The sequence below is a fragment of the Macaca fascicularis genome, chromosome X, assembly GCF_037993035.2.
Source record: "Macaca fascicularis isolate 582-1 chromosome X, T2T-MFA8v1.1".
In the NCBI taxonomy this organism is placed as follows: Eukaryota; Metazoa; Chordata; class Mammalia; order Primates; family Cercopithecidae; genus Macaca; species Macaca fascicularis.
In genome coordinates, this window is record NC_088395.1 from 160503576 (window position 1) to 160521169 (window position 17594).

The 17594-nt window shown below is 53.5% G+C and overlaps 1 protein-coding gene across 10 annotated transcripts; it reads right to left on the reverse strand.

Moving 5' to 3' along the window:
* Positions 1-506: 506 nt before the first annotated feature.
* Positions 507-11722, reverse strand: FAM3A (FAM3 metabolism regulating signaling molecule A). 10 transcript variants are annotated; one of them, XR_012430111.1, is made up of 11 exons: positions 11397-11722; positions 11246-11300; positions 7418-7531; positions 6492-6515; positions 2784-2907; positions 2605-2663; positions 2432-2508; positions 2130-2180; positions 1716-1800; positions 1513-1639; positions 507-1211 (listed from the first exon to the last, which is right to left on the reverse strand). XR_012430111.1 is itself a non-coding variant. In XM_005594998.4 (10 exons), the coding sequence occupies exons 2-10, from the start codon at positions 11256-11258 to the stop codon at positions 1116-1118; spliced, it is 693 nt and encodes a 230-aa protein (XP_005595055.1). In that variant the 5' UTR covers positions 11259-11300; positions 11397-11722; the 3' UTR covers positions 507-1115. The 10 variants fall into 10 exon arrangements, 6 of the variants coding, with proteins under 6 accessions (XP_005595055.1, XP_005595058.1, XP_073885821.1 ...); XR_012430114.1 differs by lacking the exon at positions 2432-2508 and having other exon boundaries at positions 2130-2271; XR_012430112.1 differs by having other exon boundaries at positions 2130-2271; positions 11246-11411.
* Positions 11723-17594: the final 5872 nt, after the last annotated feature.

Here is a 17594-nt window from a genome sequence, read left to right on the forward strand (position 1 = left end):
GATTTTATTCCAGCAAAATTGCTTCTAACTTGCTGGCTCTCGCTCAGCGAAGGGAGGTATTAACTGTAACCCGCGAGACACGCGAAAAGCCCAAGTGACTCGACCCCTCAAACCCTGACTTCAAAGGCAGTTAAAGTCTGTGGGCGACACGTGCTCTTGGATGATGATGGGGGTGTGGCGGGGGGGCCTGGGCTGGTGTTAATCCCTGTCCCTGTCCCTACAGGCCTGCACTGGGTCAGAGGGAGTTGTTGAGTTTCCTGCAGCCCCTGAATGTGGAATCATGTCTCCCAGACAAAGCCATGGTGGCACTACCTGGGGCCGCTCTGATCACTGCTTGAGTCACATCTCAGTCACAGCAGGGCCTGTTGGTGACAGGAGCCCTTAAGACAAAAGGCTGTCTGCTAGGGCTGTGGGAGCAGGTTGGTTAAGACTCTGGAATCTGTCCTCCCACACCCCAGAGGACACCATCACCCCTGACTCCGCACTGACAACAGCATCTGAAGGCATTTCTTCTGTGGGGCCATCACTTTATTAAGGGGTCATCTAGAAGGTGGGCCCCCTGACAAACTACGGACGGGACCATGATCAGGCTCCAGCTGCTTTACCACCCCGGGCCAGCCTGCTCATGAAGCAGCCACCGGGTTTGGCTCACTGGAAGGAATCACACTGGAAACATGTTTAGCCCGCAGTGCAGAGGGTGCTTCCAGAAGGGAGAGGTTCTGGAAGATGTCCCAACCTGCCGGGGGCTGCTCCCAGAGTTGCACAGTGAGGGGCGGGCACCCAGGGCTGCTCCAGGACTCAGGATGGGGACAGAGATGGTGTGAAGAATGGAGGAGGACAGGGCTAGATGGGCTGACTGGGGGAACAGTGTTACGAAAAGGAGGCGGGTACCCTGGGCTCCCGTGACAAAGTGCGGCAGAGCTAGCCCCTGCAGCCCCCATATCCTCCACCACCTTGAGACCACATTCTGGTCACTGCCTCAGAGCCCCAATGTGCTGGGGCCACAGAGCACTCCTGCCCAGGCGTGGGGTGTGGGCCTCGGCCTCCGTCCACCTGGCAGCGCGCGTGCCTCCCTTGGCCTGGCCTCCCTCGGCCTGGTCCTGGCGCTGGCCGTGCTAGCTGGCCGTGCTTCTCCGCGGGATGCAACCTTCCATCTCCAGTGCCTCGGGCCAGCCTTCATACTTGTTGGTGTGCTTACTGTTCTTCACGTGCTGCGGGGAGGGGAGCAGAAAGTCATGACCTTGGCCCTCAGGGACAGGGGACAGGAGTGGACCAGGGCCCAGGCTTTCAGTCACCTGTGCTGTGCTGGCCAACAGTGCACTCTCAGGGCACTCGGCCCCTCCACCCACCCCAGGGAAACATGGCACCAGCTGTGCTGGCCCACCCCTCATAGCTGGACTGGGGATGGTCCCCTGCTGGGGCGTGAGCAGTTGGGGAGCCGCGTGGCATGTAGGCAGAAGGGGCGACGGGCTGCCCTGTGCTGGTGGGGATGATGCCAAGCACCCACCATACCTGCTCAAAGGGGCTCTTGTTCTGCACACCCTTGGCCCCCACAAACACCCAGCTATCCCGGAAGGCCAGCTCCTTGGCGTTCCTGCTACCCAGCTCGCTGAAGAGCTTTCTGGTCTCTTCATTCATCCTGCAGCATGGGAGGAAGAGGTGTCAGCTGTCGCTGCAGAAGGGCAAGGCTGAGGCTGGCCTCCCCAAGTACTTACTTGGTGGCTGGGTCGTCGTAGGATGCCACGAACACCAGGGTGCCTTCGTGCAGTGGCCGAATAAACTTCAACAGGTCGTTGACATCTGGCGGGGGGCAGATGCCACGGAACAGGGGTCATCAGGTACCACTGGGCACCCTCCCACCAGCCCCTGTTCTCCAAACAAGGAAACAGAAGTAGGGATTGCCCTGGGACATGCCCCGCCAAGGGACAGACTGGTATAGGAAGCTGAGGCATCCCCATGACCTCCCACAGCCTCTAAACCAAGCTGGTGATGCCCCTGTCATTTCCGAAACCAAGGAGGTGACTGAGAAGCCCCAAGTACAGACAGAGAGAGAGAGAGCAGTGTCTCAGGGGAAGCTGCCCAGGTCATTTTGCTGCAGTCAAAATGCAAGATGCTGCGCTATAACTCACCTCCGGCCCACATGTCAAAGGCCCGGGCCTCGATGAGCTCGCCGCTGACCCCTGTGTCAGGAGGGAGGGCCCTGCTGGGTGAGCCAGGCCAGCCTCAGGGCACGGCAGGCGGGCAGCAACGGGGGGGCAGCCCTTCTGGAAGCTTTCAAACGGTCCCCCAATATTCATTCATTTGTTCAGGCAGCTGCATCCCACCCCAAGCCATGGTGCCTCTGTCTGGCATTTGAGGCCCTCTGGGGGCTCCATGAAGCACCCTCGACCTCCCAGAACCCTCCCCAGTGCTTTATTTTTTGCCATCGTGCCTTTTTGTTCATTGGGTCACTCCTCTGTGGAGCCTTCGGCTTTGCACAGACTCCTTCCTGGGCCTCCCTGGGAGATCCTGAAGGGGAGGGGAAGGGAGGGCAAACACCCAGAGGTCTCCTGGGGAGGGAGCAGGGAAGGAGGGCGGCAGGCCACACTCAGCCAGGGGCCTCACCGTTCACCAGGGCGATGTTCAGCCCACGGCCCACGTTGTCCTTGACACTGCTCATCAGCCTAGTTAGGGGCGGGGGACGGGGAGATCCCACATGGGCACATCTGCTCCACTCTCCCTTGCAGACCCGGCCCTGGATCCCCCACTCCCTCCCTGATCCCCATTCACCCCAGGGAGCTCACATCTTGTCCTCAAGGCAGATCTTGGGCCCAATGACGTTGGCGGCCCCGCTGACCACACGGAAGGCCAGGTGCTCCTCAGGACATGGCTGGGGAAGGCCGCACTTGTACTTCCTGGCCCGTGGCGCTGGGCAGGGATAGCAGGTGTTACCCATGGGCCTGGCCCTGAGGTCACCTGAGATCTGAAGGGGAGGTCAGGACCAGCACACATGGTAGAACAAGTGACCGCAGAGCAGGGAACAAATAGGGGGATGTGGCTCAGGCCAAGGCTGGGGACACTTCCATACTCTATGTCCTACTGGTGAGGCCACAGGGACCCAAGACAGAAGGATTTTCTGTTACTGGTGGGAGAAAAGAAAGGATGCTGAGGGCTGGCCTGGGCCACTGCACAGCCAGGAACAAAGCAGGGGTGAAGTAAGTCAGGCTGGGGACCTAGCTGCATGGATGAGGCCAACCATAGCAAAGGCAGTGTGGCAGGGGGTAGTGTGGCAGGGGGTGCAGCCTGTCTCCCGATTTTGATGGGGGTTGGTTGGGAGGACTGCAGCAGGATGGCTTCCCTTATGGGTTGAATTATGTCCCCTCAAGATATGTTGAAGTTCTAATCTCTGGTACTTCAGAATGTGATGTTTGCAAATAGGCCTTTGCAGAGAAATGAATTCAGATGGGGTCATATTGGAGTAGGTGGGGCCTTAATGCAACATGACTGATGTCCTCGTAAGAACGGAAGTGTCGGCCGGGCGCGGTGGCTCAAGCCTGTAATCCCAGCACTTTGGGAGGCCGAGACGGGCGGATCACGAGGTCAGGAGATCGAGACCATCCTGGCTAACACAGTGAAACCCCGTCTCTACTAAAAAATACAAAAAACTAGCCGGGCGAGGTGGCAGGCGCCTGTAGTCCCAGCTACTCAGGAGGCTGAGGCAGGAGAATGGCCTAAACCTAGGAGGCGGAGCTTGCAGTGAGCTGAGAGATTCGGCCACTGCACTCCAGCCTGGGCGACAGAGCAAGACTCCGTCTCAAAAAAAAAAAAAAAAAAAAAAAAAAAAAAAAAAGAACGGAAGTGACAAAGACACACAGAGGGAAGACAGCCATGGGACACTGGAGGAAGAGACAGGAGTGATACAGCCAGAGGCCAAGGTATGCCTGGGGCCACTGGAACCTGGGGAGGTCAGAAGGACCCTCCTGTAGAACTTTCAGAGTGAGTGCCGCCCTGGTGACACCTTGATTTCAGACTTCTGGTTTTCAGAATGGGGAGAGAATCCATTTCTGTTGTTTAAGCCACCCAGTTGAAATGGCAGTTCCAGGAAATGGATACAGGTTTTGGCACCAGGAAGTGTCATGCTTAGGTAACAAATACCTAAAAATGTGGAAATGGCTTTGGAACTGGGTAGTCAGTAGAGGCCTGTCTTAGTCCATTTGCTGTGGCCATAACAGAATACCACAGACTGGGTAATTTATAAAGACAACAGATTCATTTGGCTCATGATTCTGGAGGCTGGGAAGTCCAAAAGCATGGCGCTGGCATCTGGTAAGGGTCATCCCATGGCAGAAAGGTGGAAGGCGGAAGCAAGCATATGAGACACAGAAAAAAAGGGGGCTGAACTTCAAGGTAATTAACTTACCCATAATAATGGCATTCATCCATTCATGAGGGCAGAGCCCTCATGACCTAACTACCTCAAAAAGGTCCTGCTCTCAAGACCAACACATTGACATATTTCAACATGAGTTTTGGAGACAACATTTAAACCACATCAAGGCTGTAGAAGTTTGAGGTACATGTTAGAAAAGGTCTGGATTGCCTTTAAGAGACTGTTGGTAGGAGTATGGATGTTAAAGGTAATTCTGGTGAGAGGAGGGGAGAGCAATAGACACAGCCTCTGTGGTCTTAGAGAATACAAACATCATCATGAACAGAACGTTGCTAGAAACATGAATGTTAAAGGTGCTTTTGGGTTGGGTGTGGTGATTCACGCATGTGATCCCAGCACCTTGGGAGGCCAAGGCAGGAGCATCACTTGAGGCCAGGTGATCAAGACCAGCCTGGGCAACATAGTGAGACCCCATCTCTACAAAAAATACAAAATAAGCTAGCTGTGGTGGTGCATGCCTGTAATCCCAGCTACTCAGGAGGCTGAGGCAGGAGAATCACTTGAGCTATGATTGCACCACTGCCCTCCAGTCTGGGTGAGAGAGCAAGACCTTGTCTCAAAACATTCAAAAAATAAATAATAAAAAATAAAACATTAGCTGTGTGTGGTAGCACAGGCCTGTAGTCGCAGCTGCTTGGGAGACTGAGGTGAGAGGGTCGCCTGAGCCCAGGAGTTTGAGGTTACAGTGCACTGGGATGATATCACTGCACTCCAGCCTGGGCAACAAAGCGAGACCTCTGTCTCTACAAAAAAAGAAAAAGAAAAAAAAAGGTGCTTTTGGTTAAGCCTCAGAGGAAAATGAGGGACATGTTTTTCAGTTATTGGGCACTGGAGGAAAGCTGATGCTTGTTATAAAGGAACTTGGCCCAGGCGTGATGGCTCACACCTATAATCCCAGCACTTTGGGAGGCTGAGGTGGGAGGATCACTTGAGGTCAGGAGTTTGAGACCAGCCTGACCAACATGGTGAAACCTCATCTCTACTAAATACGAAAATTAGTTGGGTGTGGTGGCAGGTGCCTGTAATCCCAGCTAATCAGGAGGCTGAGGTGGGAGAACAGCTTGAACCCGGGAGGCAGAGGTTGCAGTGAGCCAGGATTTCTCTACTGCACTCCAGCCTGAGTGACAGAGCAAGACTCCGTCTCAAAAAAAAAAGAAAAAAGACCTTGGTTGAATGTGTTCTAGTGTTTTGTGGAGAGGAGAATGTGTAAGTGCTGAGTGCTGAACTTGGATATTCAGCTGAGGAGATTTCCAAGCAAAGTGTTGAAAGCATAGCCTGACTTCTCCTTGCTGCTTATAGTAAAATGTAAGAGGAGAGACATGAGGAAGAAACTGTTGAGCACAAAGGAGCCAGAAAGCAAAGATGTGGAAAATTCTCGGCCTAATCATGTTACAAAAACTGCAAAAGTGTCCCCTGGAGAGAAGAGCAAGGCTGTTCAAGCGTTTGTCCCAGAGCTGAGGTATGTGACTTGTGGGTCCACTCAACCCTTTCAGCAGAAATCTGCAATGAAGATGGGGTTATCTAGGAAGCGTCTGTAGGAAAACTCTGGCTTTATAGCTTGGGCCCTATAACTTGCACAAGAGACCAACAAGGCTCTTGAGAATCGTATACCAGCAGAAACACTGCTGACCTGGAGTGAAGGGGGCGGAGATGAGATGAAGGGATGGAAGGGTGGTCTCGAGGGTGGGGCTGTCTCCTGTTTCAGAGCATGGGGTCATTCCGGCAGGCCCAGAAAAAAGAATCTCAGGTCACAGAGGATTCCTGATTCCCCTCAGGCCTTGAAACCAAATGAATTTTGCCCTGCTGGGCTTTGGGCTTGCTTGGGACTGGTGACCTCTTTCTTCCTTCCAAGTTGCCCTTTTGCAAGTGGGAGTACCTATCCTAGGCCGGCCCACTATCACGTTCAGGCAGGAAGTCACTCGGTTTCTAGGTTTCCAGTGGTGAGCAGCCCCCGTGAACCGCGATAGCTGGTTTTGGGAGGAATAAATGGAAAACAGAAGCCCTACAGGTCTGGGAGCAGGCAGGGGCATCACAAAGGGAAGGGAGGTGACAGGGGCCTTACCTGCAGTCACCGAGCTCTCTGGACCTGTGGATACAGAGTGGTTTCTGTTAGTGTGGAGCCTCCCAGGGCCTGCGGCAGGGCAGCCTGGCCCTCCTTACACCGTGAAGTGTAGACACAGGCAGTCAGGCTCAGGGGCTGGGGGCTAAGCCAGGCTGACCTTGGCATGCTTCCCGCTCAAGTGTAAGTCATGTTCAGATGAAAAACTCCCTACTCCAGGAACAGGGGGAAACGGATTAGAAAAAGTACTTAGATGACCTGGCCGGGCATAGTGGCTCATGCCTGTAGCACTTTTGGAGGCCGAGGCGGGTAGATTGCTTGAGCCCAGGAGTTTGAGACCAGCCTGGGCAACATGGTGAAACCCCATCTCTACTAAAAACACAATAATAATAATAATTAGCCAGGTTTGGTGGTGCACACCTGTAGTCTCAGCTACTCGGGAGGCTGAGGCACTAGAATCACTTGAACCCAGGAGGTAGAGGTTGCAGTGAACCGAGATCACACCACTGCACTCCAGCCTGGGAGACAAAGTGAGACACTGTCTCAATCAAACAAATAAAAAAGTACTTAGGTGACCTATTACCAGTCAACAAGGTGTAGAGTCCCCTCTCCATCTCAGAGCCTACAGGGAGCAACCCGGGCATCACTCCCCATGTTCAGTGGAAGCTCCCTGCCCCTTACTCTGGCCCTACTGACTCCAGTTGGGCACAGAATTCTAGTGATCGGGTATTGGCTTTCCTAGATGAAGCAACTGGGTGGTGGGGGAGGCTGTGCCTGATGTCAGGAGACAGACTGGGGACAGCCAAAGGTAGCCTGCCAGGGATGAGATAGAAAACCCAAGTCAACCCCCAACCCCAAGCCTCAACCACACGCCCATGTGGCCACCTTGGTGGCCTCCAGAGAAGGATAAGGCGGGGTCCCACACTCACTGGTGAAGAGTTGCTGGATGCGAGGAAAGCCACTGCCAGGCCCACCCAGGAGGATGCTGACCACGATCCATGTGAGACCCACACTGACGACTAGGGCCACAATGCGGAGAGGGCCTGCAGGCAGGACAGATGCGGGGTGGGGTCACCTCAGATACCAGCGAACTCCAGAATGACCCCATAGCCTTGCATGACTGGATCTCCCCTGCCACTTGGGAAGATGGAGGACAAAGAGGTGGAGAGCTGTTGCCTTCCACCAGGCCTGAGAGGGAGACTTGAGCTCCCTGGCAGGTGGAAAGAGGAAACTGAGTTCAAATCCTAAGGCTGCTGGGTTTGGTTCTCCCTGGCGGGTCTGAGAGGGGACTCTCTGCTCGAGAAGGGCTCCATCCCTCTTTCCAAGAACCCCCTCAACTTCCTGCCTCTGAAACCACCAATATATTTGGGTACCCACCTGCCCCTCCTTTCCTCCTGTTGAGGGAGAAGGATCCCTACTCCCTTTTTTTTTTTTTTTTTTTGAGACAGAGTCTCACTCTGTCACCCAGGCTGGAGTGCAGTGGCCGGATCTCAGCTCACTGCAAGCTCCACCTCCCGGGTTCATGCCATTCTCCTGCCTCAGCCTCCCGAGTAGCTGGGACTACAGACGCCCGCCACCGCGCCCGGCTAGTTTTTTTGTATTTTTTTTTTTTTTTTGAGACGGAGTCTTGCTCTGCCGCCCAGGCTGGGGTGCAGTGGCCGGATCTCAGCTCACTGCAAGCTCCGCCTCCCAGGTTTACACCATTCTCCTGCCTCAGCCTCCCGAGTAGCTGGGACTACAGGCGCCCGCCACCTCACCCGGCTACTTTTTTGTATTTTTTAGTAGAGACGGGGTTTCGCCGTGTTAGCCAGGATGGTCTCGATCTCCTGACCTCGTGATCCGCCCGTCTCGGCCTCCCAAAGTGCTGGGATTACAGGCTTGAGCCACCGCGCCCGGCCAGTTTTTTGTATTTTTAGTAGAGACGGGGTTTCACCTTGTTAGCCAGGATGGTCTCGATCTCCTGACCTCGTGATCCGCCCGTCTCGGCCTCCCAAAGTGCTGGGATTACAGGCTTGAGCCACCACGCCCGGCCCCTACTCCCTTTTAAGATCAGTCCCAGCCAGGCGCAGTAGCTCACGCCTGTAATCCCAGCACTTTGGGAGGCCGAGGCGGGTAGATCACGAGGTCAGGTGTTCGAGACCAGCCTGAAAAACATGGTAAAACCCCGCCTCTACTGAAAATACAAAAATTAGCTGGGCATGGTAGCGCGCGCCTGTAATTGCAGCTACTCAGGAGGCTGAGGCAGGAGAATCACTTGAACCTGGGTGGCAGAGGTTAAAGTGAGCCAAGATCATGCCACTGCAGTCCAGCCTGATGACAGAGCAAGACTGTCTCAAAAAAAAAAAAACAAAAAAAAAAAACAGTTCCGTCATCTGCTGGGACCTGGATTGCAAGCTCCCCAGCCTTCTCTGATTTCTTGTAATAGTGATCACTCTCTCTAGCTCGCTCTTTCTCCTGTATTTTCAACATCTCCAATGTTAAGAAAGCAAACACTCTTCTTCAAAACCATATCCCCATCCTCTTTCCCCTAACCTTTCTTTTCCCTGTCAACCCCCTCAAAAGTCATCTATACTCATTCCATCATCTCACCTCCTACTCCCTCCCACCCTACTCCAGTCTGGCCTGGCTTCCACCACCCCACCAAATCAGCTTGTTGCCAAGGCCGCTGATGACCTTTGTGGTGTCACCACCCCTGGTCACCTGTCAGCCCCCATCTTCCTTGACCTCTCAGTGGGCTGCCCATGTCCTCCTCACAGAAGCACTCACTTCTCTGCTGGCTTTCAGGACAGCACACTCTCCCGACCCGATCTCTCTGGACACTCCTCATTCTCCTTAGTTAGATCGTCTCCTCTACCCTCCCCTTAAAAGCTGGACTTTCCCAGGCTTCCATCTCAGGCTGCCTTCTGGTCCCTACCTGTAGTGTCTTTTTTTTTTTTAAATTTTTTGAGATGGAGTCTTGCTCTTGTCCCCCAGGCTGGAATGCAATGGCACAATCTCGGCTCACTGCAACCTTCGCCTCCTGGGTTCAAGCGATTCTCCTGCCTCAGCCTCCCGAGCAGCTGGGATTACAGGCACCCGCCAACACGCCCGGCTAATTTTTGTATTTTTTTTTTTTGAGACGGAGTCTCGCTCTGTCGCCCAGGCTGGAGTGCAGTGGCTGGATCTCAGCTCACTGCAAGCTCCGCCTCCCAGGTTTACGCCATTCTCCTGCCTCAGCCTCCCGAGTAGCTGGGACTACAGGCGCCCGCCACCTCGCCCGACTAGTTTTTTTTTGTATTTTTTAGTAGAGACGGGGTTTCATCGTGTTAGGCAGGATGGTCTCGATCTCCTGACCTCGTGATCCGCCCGTCTCGGCCTCCCAAAGTGCTGGGATTACAGGCTTGAGCCACCGCGCCCGGCCTAATTTTTGTATTTTTAGTAGAGATGGGGTTTCACCATGTTGGCTGGTCTTGAACTTTTTTTTTTTTTTTTTTTTTTTGAGACGGAGTCTCGCTCTGTCGCCCGGGCTGGAGTGCAGTGGCCGGATCTCAGCTCACTGCAAGCTCCGCCTCCCGGGTTTACGCCATTCTCCTGCCTCAGCCTCCCAAGTAGCTGGGACTACAGGCGCCCGCCACCTCGCCCGGCTAGTTTTTTGTATTTTTTAGTAGAGACGGGGTTTCACCGTGTTAGCCAGGATGGTCTCGATCTCCTGACCTCGTGATCCGCCCGTCTCGGCCTCCCAAAGTGCTGAGATTACAGGCTTGAGCCACCGCGCCCGGCCGGTCTTGAACTCTTAACCTCAGGTGATCCACCCGCTTTGGCCTCCCAAAGTGTTGAGATAACAGGCGTAAGCCACTGCGCCCAGCTGTCTTTTTATTTTTTTGAGACGGAGTCTTGCTCTGTCGCCCAGGCTGGAGTGTGCAGTGGCACAATCTCGGCTCACTGCAACCTCAGCCTCCCCGGTAGCTGGGATTACAAGCACCCACCACCACGCCCTGCTAATTTTTTTGTATTTTTTAAGTAGAGATGGGGATTCACCATGTTGGCCAGGCTGGTCTCAAACTCCTGACTTCAAGTGATCTGCCCGCCTCGGCGTCCCAAACTGCTGGGATTACAGGTGTGAGTCACCGCGCCCAGCCTGTAGTGTCTTTTTAGATGATGTCATCTACTCCCAGCTCTTTAATTAACCACCATGTGTCAATGACTTCCTATTTTCTAGTTCCAGCTGTGGCCTCTCTTGAAACCACTCCCTGCCAGCTGGTTCCTCACTGGCCAGCTCCACTTGGATATGTCCACAAAGTTACCACCTTAGCAAGTCTGAAGTTCAATTCCTGAGTTCTTTCCACTCTCCACCCCGCCCCAACCTATCCCTCCCCAAGGATCTTCATCTTAGTTGTCCAGGTGACAGTAGGGCTGTCATCGGGTTCATGTCGAAGCCCACAGCCACTTTTGTCACTTCCCCTCTAAGATCACGCCTCTCCACCTGGACTCCCCACCTCCTCTCTCTCACCACTCATTTTCCAAAAAGCAGCTGGTCTACTACCTGCGTTGGGAGATACTGACTATACTAATCCTCCTGTCATAGCTCGGGGAGCTGATGTCCTCAGAGGTGAAAGGATTTGCTTAAGGTCAAGGAATGAGTGTACAGAGTCCTCCGAAATTTCCAAAACCAAACCCAGTGGTCCACTCGCGCCTCTCCAGACACAGATGTCGGGACGCTGGGCCTCCATCCAGGTGCCCTTTTCAACTCCCTCCCGTTCGCTGCGGAAGCCACCCACCTGCCAACCTCATGTCCACTCTCCTCCTGCTGGGTTGGGACCGCCGGCAAGTGCACTGTTTGGGGGGAAAGCGGAAGAACGGGTTTGGGTGGGGGTCAGGGACAAGCCTGTGCAGGACCCCTGCTGGGGGCGGGCGCGATCGGTCTACGACCTGTTTGTCCAGCCGCCCGGCCAGGCAGGGCTCCTCGGAAACGCGCGGAGAAACCCTGCCTGGCCAGGAGGGGCCTCAGGAACCCGTTGGCTCACGATCTTGCCCACAGGAGCCTCCGGGGCTGGGACGTAGATGTGGTTCTCCTGGGCTCGGGCCGTTCCTCCAAGCCTGGGGACTGGCGACGCGGGCCGGGCCGGAGACTTGTCTGGCCGTGGGGAGACGTGGGCTCGGTCAGGAAGGCTCCCTGTCAGGCCCGCTGACCCGCTCCGCCGGGCAAGAGGAGGCAAGGTCGCTGCGCAGGGCGGCCAGGCAGGCCCGGCAATGGCGGCCAAGGGCGGGGCCACAGCCCGTCGGCCCCGCCCCCGGCAGCAGCCGCGCCGTCTGGCTCCACGCAGGCCCCGCCTCCAGACCCGCCTCTACCGCTCGCCCTGGCCGCCTGATGGGAGGGGCCTGAACCTGCCCCGTCCCTGGATCCCTCGTCGGCCCCGCCTCCGCAGTACGTTCAGGCTGAACCCACCGCCCGCGGAGTGGGAGGGGCCGCGTCGGTCCCGCCCCGGAAGCCTCCCCTCGGCCCTTTCTCGGATGGGAGAACCCTGCCTACCTAGGCTTGGAGGGCTGGGGCTGCGCTTGCGCCCTGAGGTCAGATTTCTGAGGCGTGGGAAGACGCAGATGGATCTGGGGCGGAATTAGAACCTGTTCCAAAGTTGATCCATGCGCCTTGTAAGGGCAAGAGAGGCACAGAGGCGCAGATAGGGAAGACCGCAGGATCCAGCGTGAACCTCTGGCTGCCTTTCCTTAGAGTCTGTTTTCTGTCCAGAAGCACGTTCTTGCTGTCTCTCGTATCACTTTTATAATGGGACGGGGCGCCTCAAACTATTTCGACATCCTTGAAAACTCTTGCCTTCTCCACCTGCCTGATCTCTAACACCCTCCCCCTCAGAGCTGCTCAAGCTGTTGTTTACGCCACACCCCACCCTAAAAGCAGAGGAGAATAAAACTTTCGGGGGGCAGTGGAGGGGGGAGTTTAGCGCTATAACCCGAGGCTTTCACAGCAAACCAGAATTTATTTTGAGGCCTCTCAGGGTCAGCTTTCAAGTCACGTGATTTTCGTGGCCTACACAACTCTTTTCACTTGAAAACAAGTGTGACGTCGTGAATTCCCTAACAATAGGAAAAAAAGAAGGCTCTAGAAAGAGCGGTGCTTGGCTTTCCCTGCGGCTCCAAGCGGTGCCGGCACCCAGCGGACTGTGTGGACCTGGGGTGGTCTCCAGCCTCAGGCAGACACGGCCCTTCGGCTTTTCTCCAGTCACTTCAATTCTGCCTGACTGCCTGGCTCTCTCCCCTCCTCGCCTGCCCGCACGCTGCCCCCACCCCTGCCCGGGCTCCCTCTGCCCATCAGAACCCGGGTCAAGCTCCCGTCCCTTCTGCCCTGCCGGCTGCCCCAACTGCGCCCTGACCGCCTACTGCGCTGACATGGCCGGGGCCACCCTGGCAGCTGATCCGTCTGGAGGGCAGCAGCAGGGCCGAATGAGAACCACGGAAACCTCCCTGCCCTTTGACCCAACTTACGGGAATCTCCTACCCTCAGGGAAACAATGCAAAATATAGAGAAAGTTTATAGAGCCGGGCATGGGAGAGCCCTGGTTAGAATCCAGCAGTTCCTATACTGGAGCACGCAACAGGGTCAAGGTAATCCCTTTCAGCTGCCTGCTGCTAGAGCCAGGGCTTTGCATTTGCGTTTTGTCATGGAATTTGAAAGCCTCGCAAGTAATTATGGTACCAAATCTTGGGCTCCATGCCCTCCCCAGGGGGGGCCCAGTCGAAGAAGTTCCAGGTTACTCACATCCTTGAGCTGCCAGCCAGGCCCAGGGCGGCTGCCATGCGGTAGTTCTTCAAGGACAATGTTTACGTGTTGCTCAGAACAGGCAATTATGAAAGGTTGCTTTAATGAGTCCCCCTGAGCATTGGGAAGAATCACTTGAACCTGGGAGACAGGGCAGGGGTTACAGTGAGCCAAGATCACGCCACTGCACTCCAGCCTGGACAACAAAGTGAGACTCTGTCTCAGAAAAAAAAAAAAAAAAAGAAAGAAAATAAAAGAAAAGAAGAAATATCTATTGATAGAATTTTTTATTTTTTATTTTTTTATTTTTTTATTTTATTTTTTTTTTTTTTGAGACGGAGTCTCACGCTGTTGCCCAGGCTGGAGTGCAGTGGCGCGATCTCGGCTCACTGCAAGCTCCGCCTCCTGGGTTCACGCCATTCTCCTGCCTCAGCCTCCTGAGTAGCTGGGACTACAGGCGCCCGCCACCGCGCCCGGCTAATTTTTTGTATTTTTAGTAGAGACAGGGTTTCACTGTGGTCTCGATCTCCTGACCTTGTGATCCGCCCGCCTCGGCCTCCCAAAGTGCTGGGATTACAGGCTTGAGCCACCGCGCCCGGCCTGATAGAATTTTTTAAAGAATATTTCTTTAAATATTTATATTTATATGGACATATATATGAACCCATAAAAGTAATACACGGGCCGGGTGCGGTGGCTCAAGCTTGTAATCCCAGCACTTTGGGAGGCCGAGACAGGCGGATCACGAGGTCAGGAGATCGAGACCATCCTGACTAACACGGTGAAACCCCGTCTCTACTAAAAAATACAAAAAAAACTAGCCGGGCGAGGTGGCGGGCACCTGTAGTCCCAGTTGCTTGGGAGGCTGAGGCAGGAGAGTGGCGTAAATCCGGGAGGCGGAGCTTGCAGTGAGGAAAAAAAAAGTAATACGGCCGGGCGCGGTGGCTCACGCCTGTAATCCCAGCACTTTGGGAGGCCGAGGCGGGCGGATCACAAGGTCAGGAGATCGAGACCACGGTGAAACCCCGTCTCTACTAAAAATACAAAAAATTAGCCGGGCGCGGTGGCGGGCGCCTGTAGTCCCAGCTACTCAGGAGGCTGAGGCAGGAGAATGGCGTAAACCCAGGAGGCAGAGCTTGCAGTGAGCCGAGATCGCGCCACTGCACTCCAGCCTGGGCGACAGAGCGAGACTCCGTCTCAAAAAAAAAAAAAAAAAAAAAAAAGTAATACACGGCCGGGTGCGGTGGCACACGCCTGCAATCCCAGCACTTTGGAAGGCCCAGGCAGGAGTATCACTTGAGCCCAGGAGTTCGAGACCAGCCTGGACTACGCAGGAAAACCTTATTGCTACCAAAAATACAAAAATTAGCAGCATGTGGTGGTGCACACCTGTGGTCCCAGATATTTGGGAGGCTGATTTGGGAGGATCACTTGAGGCCAGCAGGTCAAGGCTGCAGTGAGCAACAATCACACCACTGCACTCCAGCCTGGGCGGCAAAGCAAGGCCCTGTCTCAAAAAAATAAAATAGGGGCTGGGCGTGGTGGCTCACACCTGTAATCTCAGCACTTTGGGAGGCTGAGGCAGGTGAATCCCCTGAGGTCAGGAGTTCAGGACCAGCCTGGCCAACATGGTGAAACCTTGTCTCTACTAAAAATACAAAAATTAGCTGGGCATGGTAGTACACGCCTGTAATACCAGATACTTTGGAGGCTGAGACAGGAGAATCACTTTAACCTGGGAGGCGGAGGTTGCCGTGAGCCGAGATTGCACCACTGCACTGCAGCGTGGGTGACAGAGTGAGACTCTATCTCTAAATTAATACATAAATAAGGCTGGGTGCGGTGGCTCACGCCTGTAATCCCAGCACTTTGGGAGGCCGGGAGGCCAAGAGGCCAAGGCAGTTGGATCACGAGGTCAGGAGTTCGAGACCAGCCTGGCCAAGAGACCAGCCTGGCCAATATGGTGAAACCCCGTCTCTAATAAAAATACAAAAATTAGCTGGGCACGGTGGCGGGCGCCTGTAATCTCAGCTACTCAGGAGGCTGAGGCAAGAGAATTGCTTGAACCCGGGAGGTGGAGGTTGCAGTGAGCTGAAGATAGCGCCATTGCACTCCAGCCTGGGTGACAGAGCGAGACTCCGACTCAAATAAATAAATAAATAAATAAATAAATAAATAAATAAATAAATAAAATCCAACCCCAGCAAGCTATTCATTCAAGTTTCCCTCAGTGGGGTGTATCTGGCAAGAAAATTCCTTCAAGTATGCTGATAAATTTGGCTCTTTGAATGATGCTTCCTTGGGCTAGGAAATCCAGCATTAGGCAAACTGCCATACCAAGTTGCCCAACTTGGTGAAACCCTGTCTCTACTAAAAATACAAAAATTAGCCAGATGTGGTGGCGGGCACCTGTAATCTCAGCTACTGGGGAGGCTGAGGCAGGACAATTGCTTGAACCCAGGAGGTGGAGGTTGTGGCAAGCTGAGATCACGCCATTGCACTCCAGCCTGGGCAATAAGGGTGAGACTCCATCTCAAAAAAAAAAAAAAAAAAAGCAGCTCCATTAGGAAGACTAAAATGATGATGTGCTAACTTGAACAGTTAGGTTGTACAAGAAAGGACTTGAAAGTTCCTTTTCTGATGTCCTTCAAGACATGGGTTCCATTTATATGCACCTTGTTCTTTCCTCAGACCTGTAACTTCAGCCTGGAATTGAGCAAAAACATGGCTTCCTTGTCCTCAAGTCATTCTTGGGCTTCAGAGAGAAGGTGCTGGACCTTTATTTTATTTTATTTTATTTTATTTTATTTTTTGAGACGGAGTCTCGCTCTGTCGCCCAGGCTGGAGTGCAGTGGCCGGATCTCAGCTCACTGCAAGCTCCGTCTCCCGGGTTTACGCCATTCTCCTGCCTCAGCCTCCCGAGTAGCTGGGACTACAGGTGCCCGCCACCTCACCCGGCTAGTTTTTTGTATTTTTTAGTAGAGACGGGGGGTGCTGGACCTTTAAATCAACAAGCAGGTTACTGGTATCTTTGCCCTGAGAATACGCTGGTGGTGCTTGTGGCTGCAGCATTTACCCCAAGATAACTTTGCTATGAAATATCTCGCTTTTATTATTTTTGCATCGTTCTAGTATATCGACTTTGGAAATGAAAGACATCATTCTATTTATAGCATTCCGTTTTTAGTGTTGGCATTTCCATTGACAGAAAAAATTAATTCTTGATTGCTGAAAATGTCAAATCGTAGAAAATGTAGCATTCCTATGCATTTCGTTAACACTGTTCTCCAACAGTTGTTAGCTAAAGATTCATCTGATGAATCAGATTTTTCCAAAATAGATGATTCTGATGTTAGTTCTGTTTAGAAATAACTCCAAGTATAGTTTTTATATATTAGTTTCACATTGAAAATCAGTCAGATTTGCTTCAACCTCAAAGAGTGTGTTTATGTAAAAATAAATGAGCACTGGCAGCCTCCGCCTCCCATGTTCAAGCAATTCTCCTGCCTCAGCCTCCCCAGTAGCTGAAATTACAGGCGCCCGCCACCACACCTGGCTAATTTTTGTATTTTTAGCAGAGATGAGGTTTCACCGTGTTGGCCAGGCTGGTCTTGAACCCCTGACCTCAGGTGATCCACCTGCCTCAGCCTCCCAAAGTGCTGAGATTATAGGCGTGAGCCACGGCACCCGGCCGGCTTTTCAATGGTATATGGGAATGAGCTGCTTGGTCAGCTGGATAAATGTACTGTCAGCCTCAGGACTGCCTGCATTCACCCTAGGAAGCAATCAAACCCCATATAATGGGTCATGAGATGCTGGAACATCACTGTATTGCTGGCTTTGGAGAAAGATGGATTTTTTTTTTTTTTTTTTTTTTTTTGAGACAGAGTTTCACTCTGTCGCCCAGACTGGAGTGCAATAGTGTGATCTCGGCTCACCGCAACCTCTGCTTCCCGGGTCCAAGTCATTCTCCTGCCTCAGCCTCCAGAATAGCTGGGATTACAGGCATGCGCCACCATGCCCGGCAAATTTTGTATTTTTAGTAGAGATGGGGTTTCTCCATGTTGGTCAGGCTGGTCTCGAAGCCCCAACCTCAGGTGATCTGCCTGCCTTAGCCTCCCAAAGTGTCAGGATTACAGGCGTGAGCCACTGCACCTGGCCAGTTTTTTTTTTTTTTTTCCCCGAGACAGAGCCTTCTCTGTCACCCAGGCTGAAGTGCAGTGACACAATCTCGGCTCACTGCAACCTTAGCCTCCTGGGTTGAAGTGATTCTCCTGCCTCAGCCTCCCGAGTAGCTGGGAATACAGGCACCTGCCACTAAGGAAGGAGACCACTACTACTCCTGCTGCCCTCCT

Bases quoted from the DNA above. Each gene is read 5' to 3' on its own strand.
- FAM3A (XM_005594998.4), bottom strand. The intron at 2,908-6,491 runs GTAAGGCCCCTG...ATCCCTGCCCAG, and splicing joins AGAGAGCTCGGTGACTGCAG to CGCCACGGGCCAGGAAGTAC. The intron at 2,664-2,783 runs GTGAGCTCCCTG...GCCCCTAACTAG, and splicing joins ATCTGCCTTGAGGACAAGAT to GCTGATGAGCAGTGTCAAGG.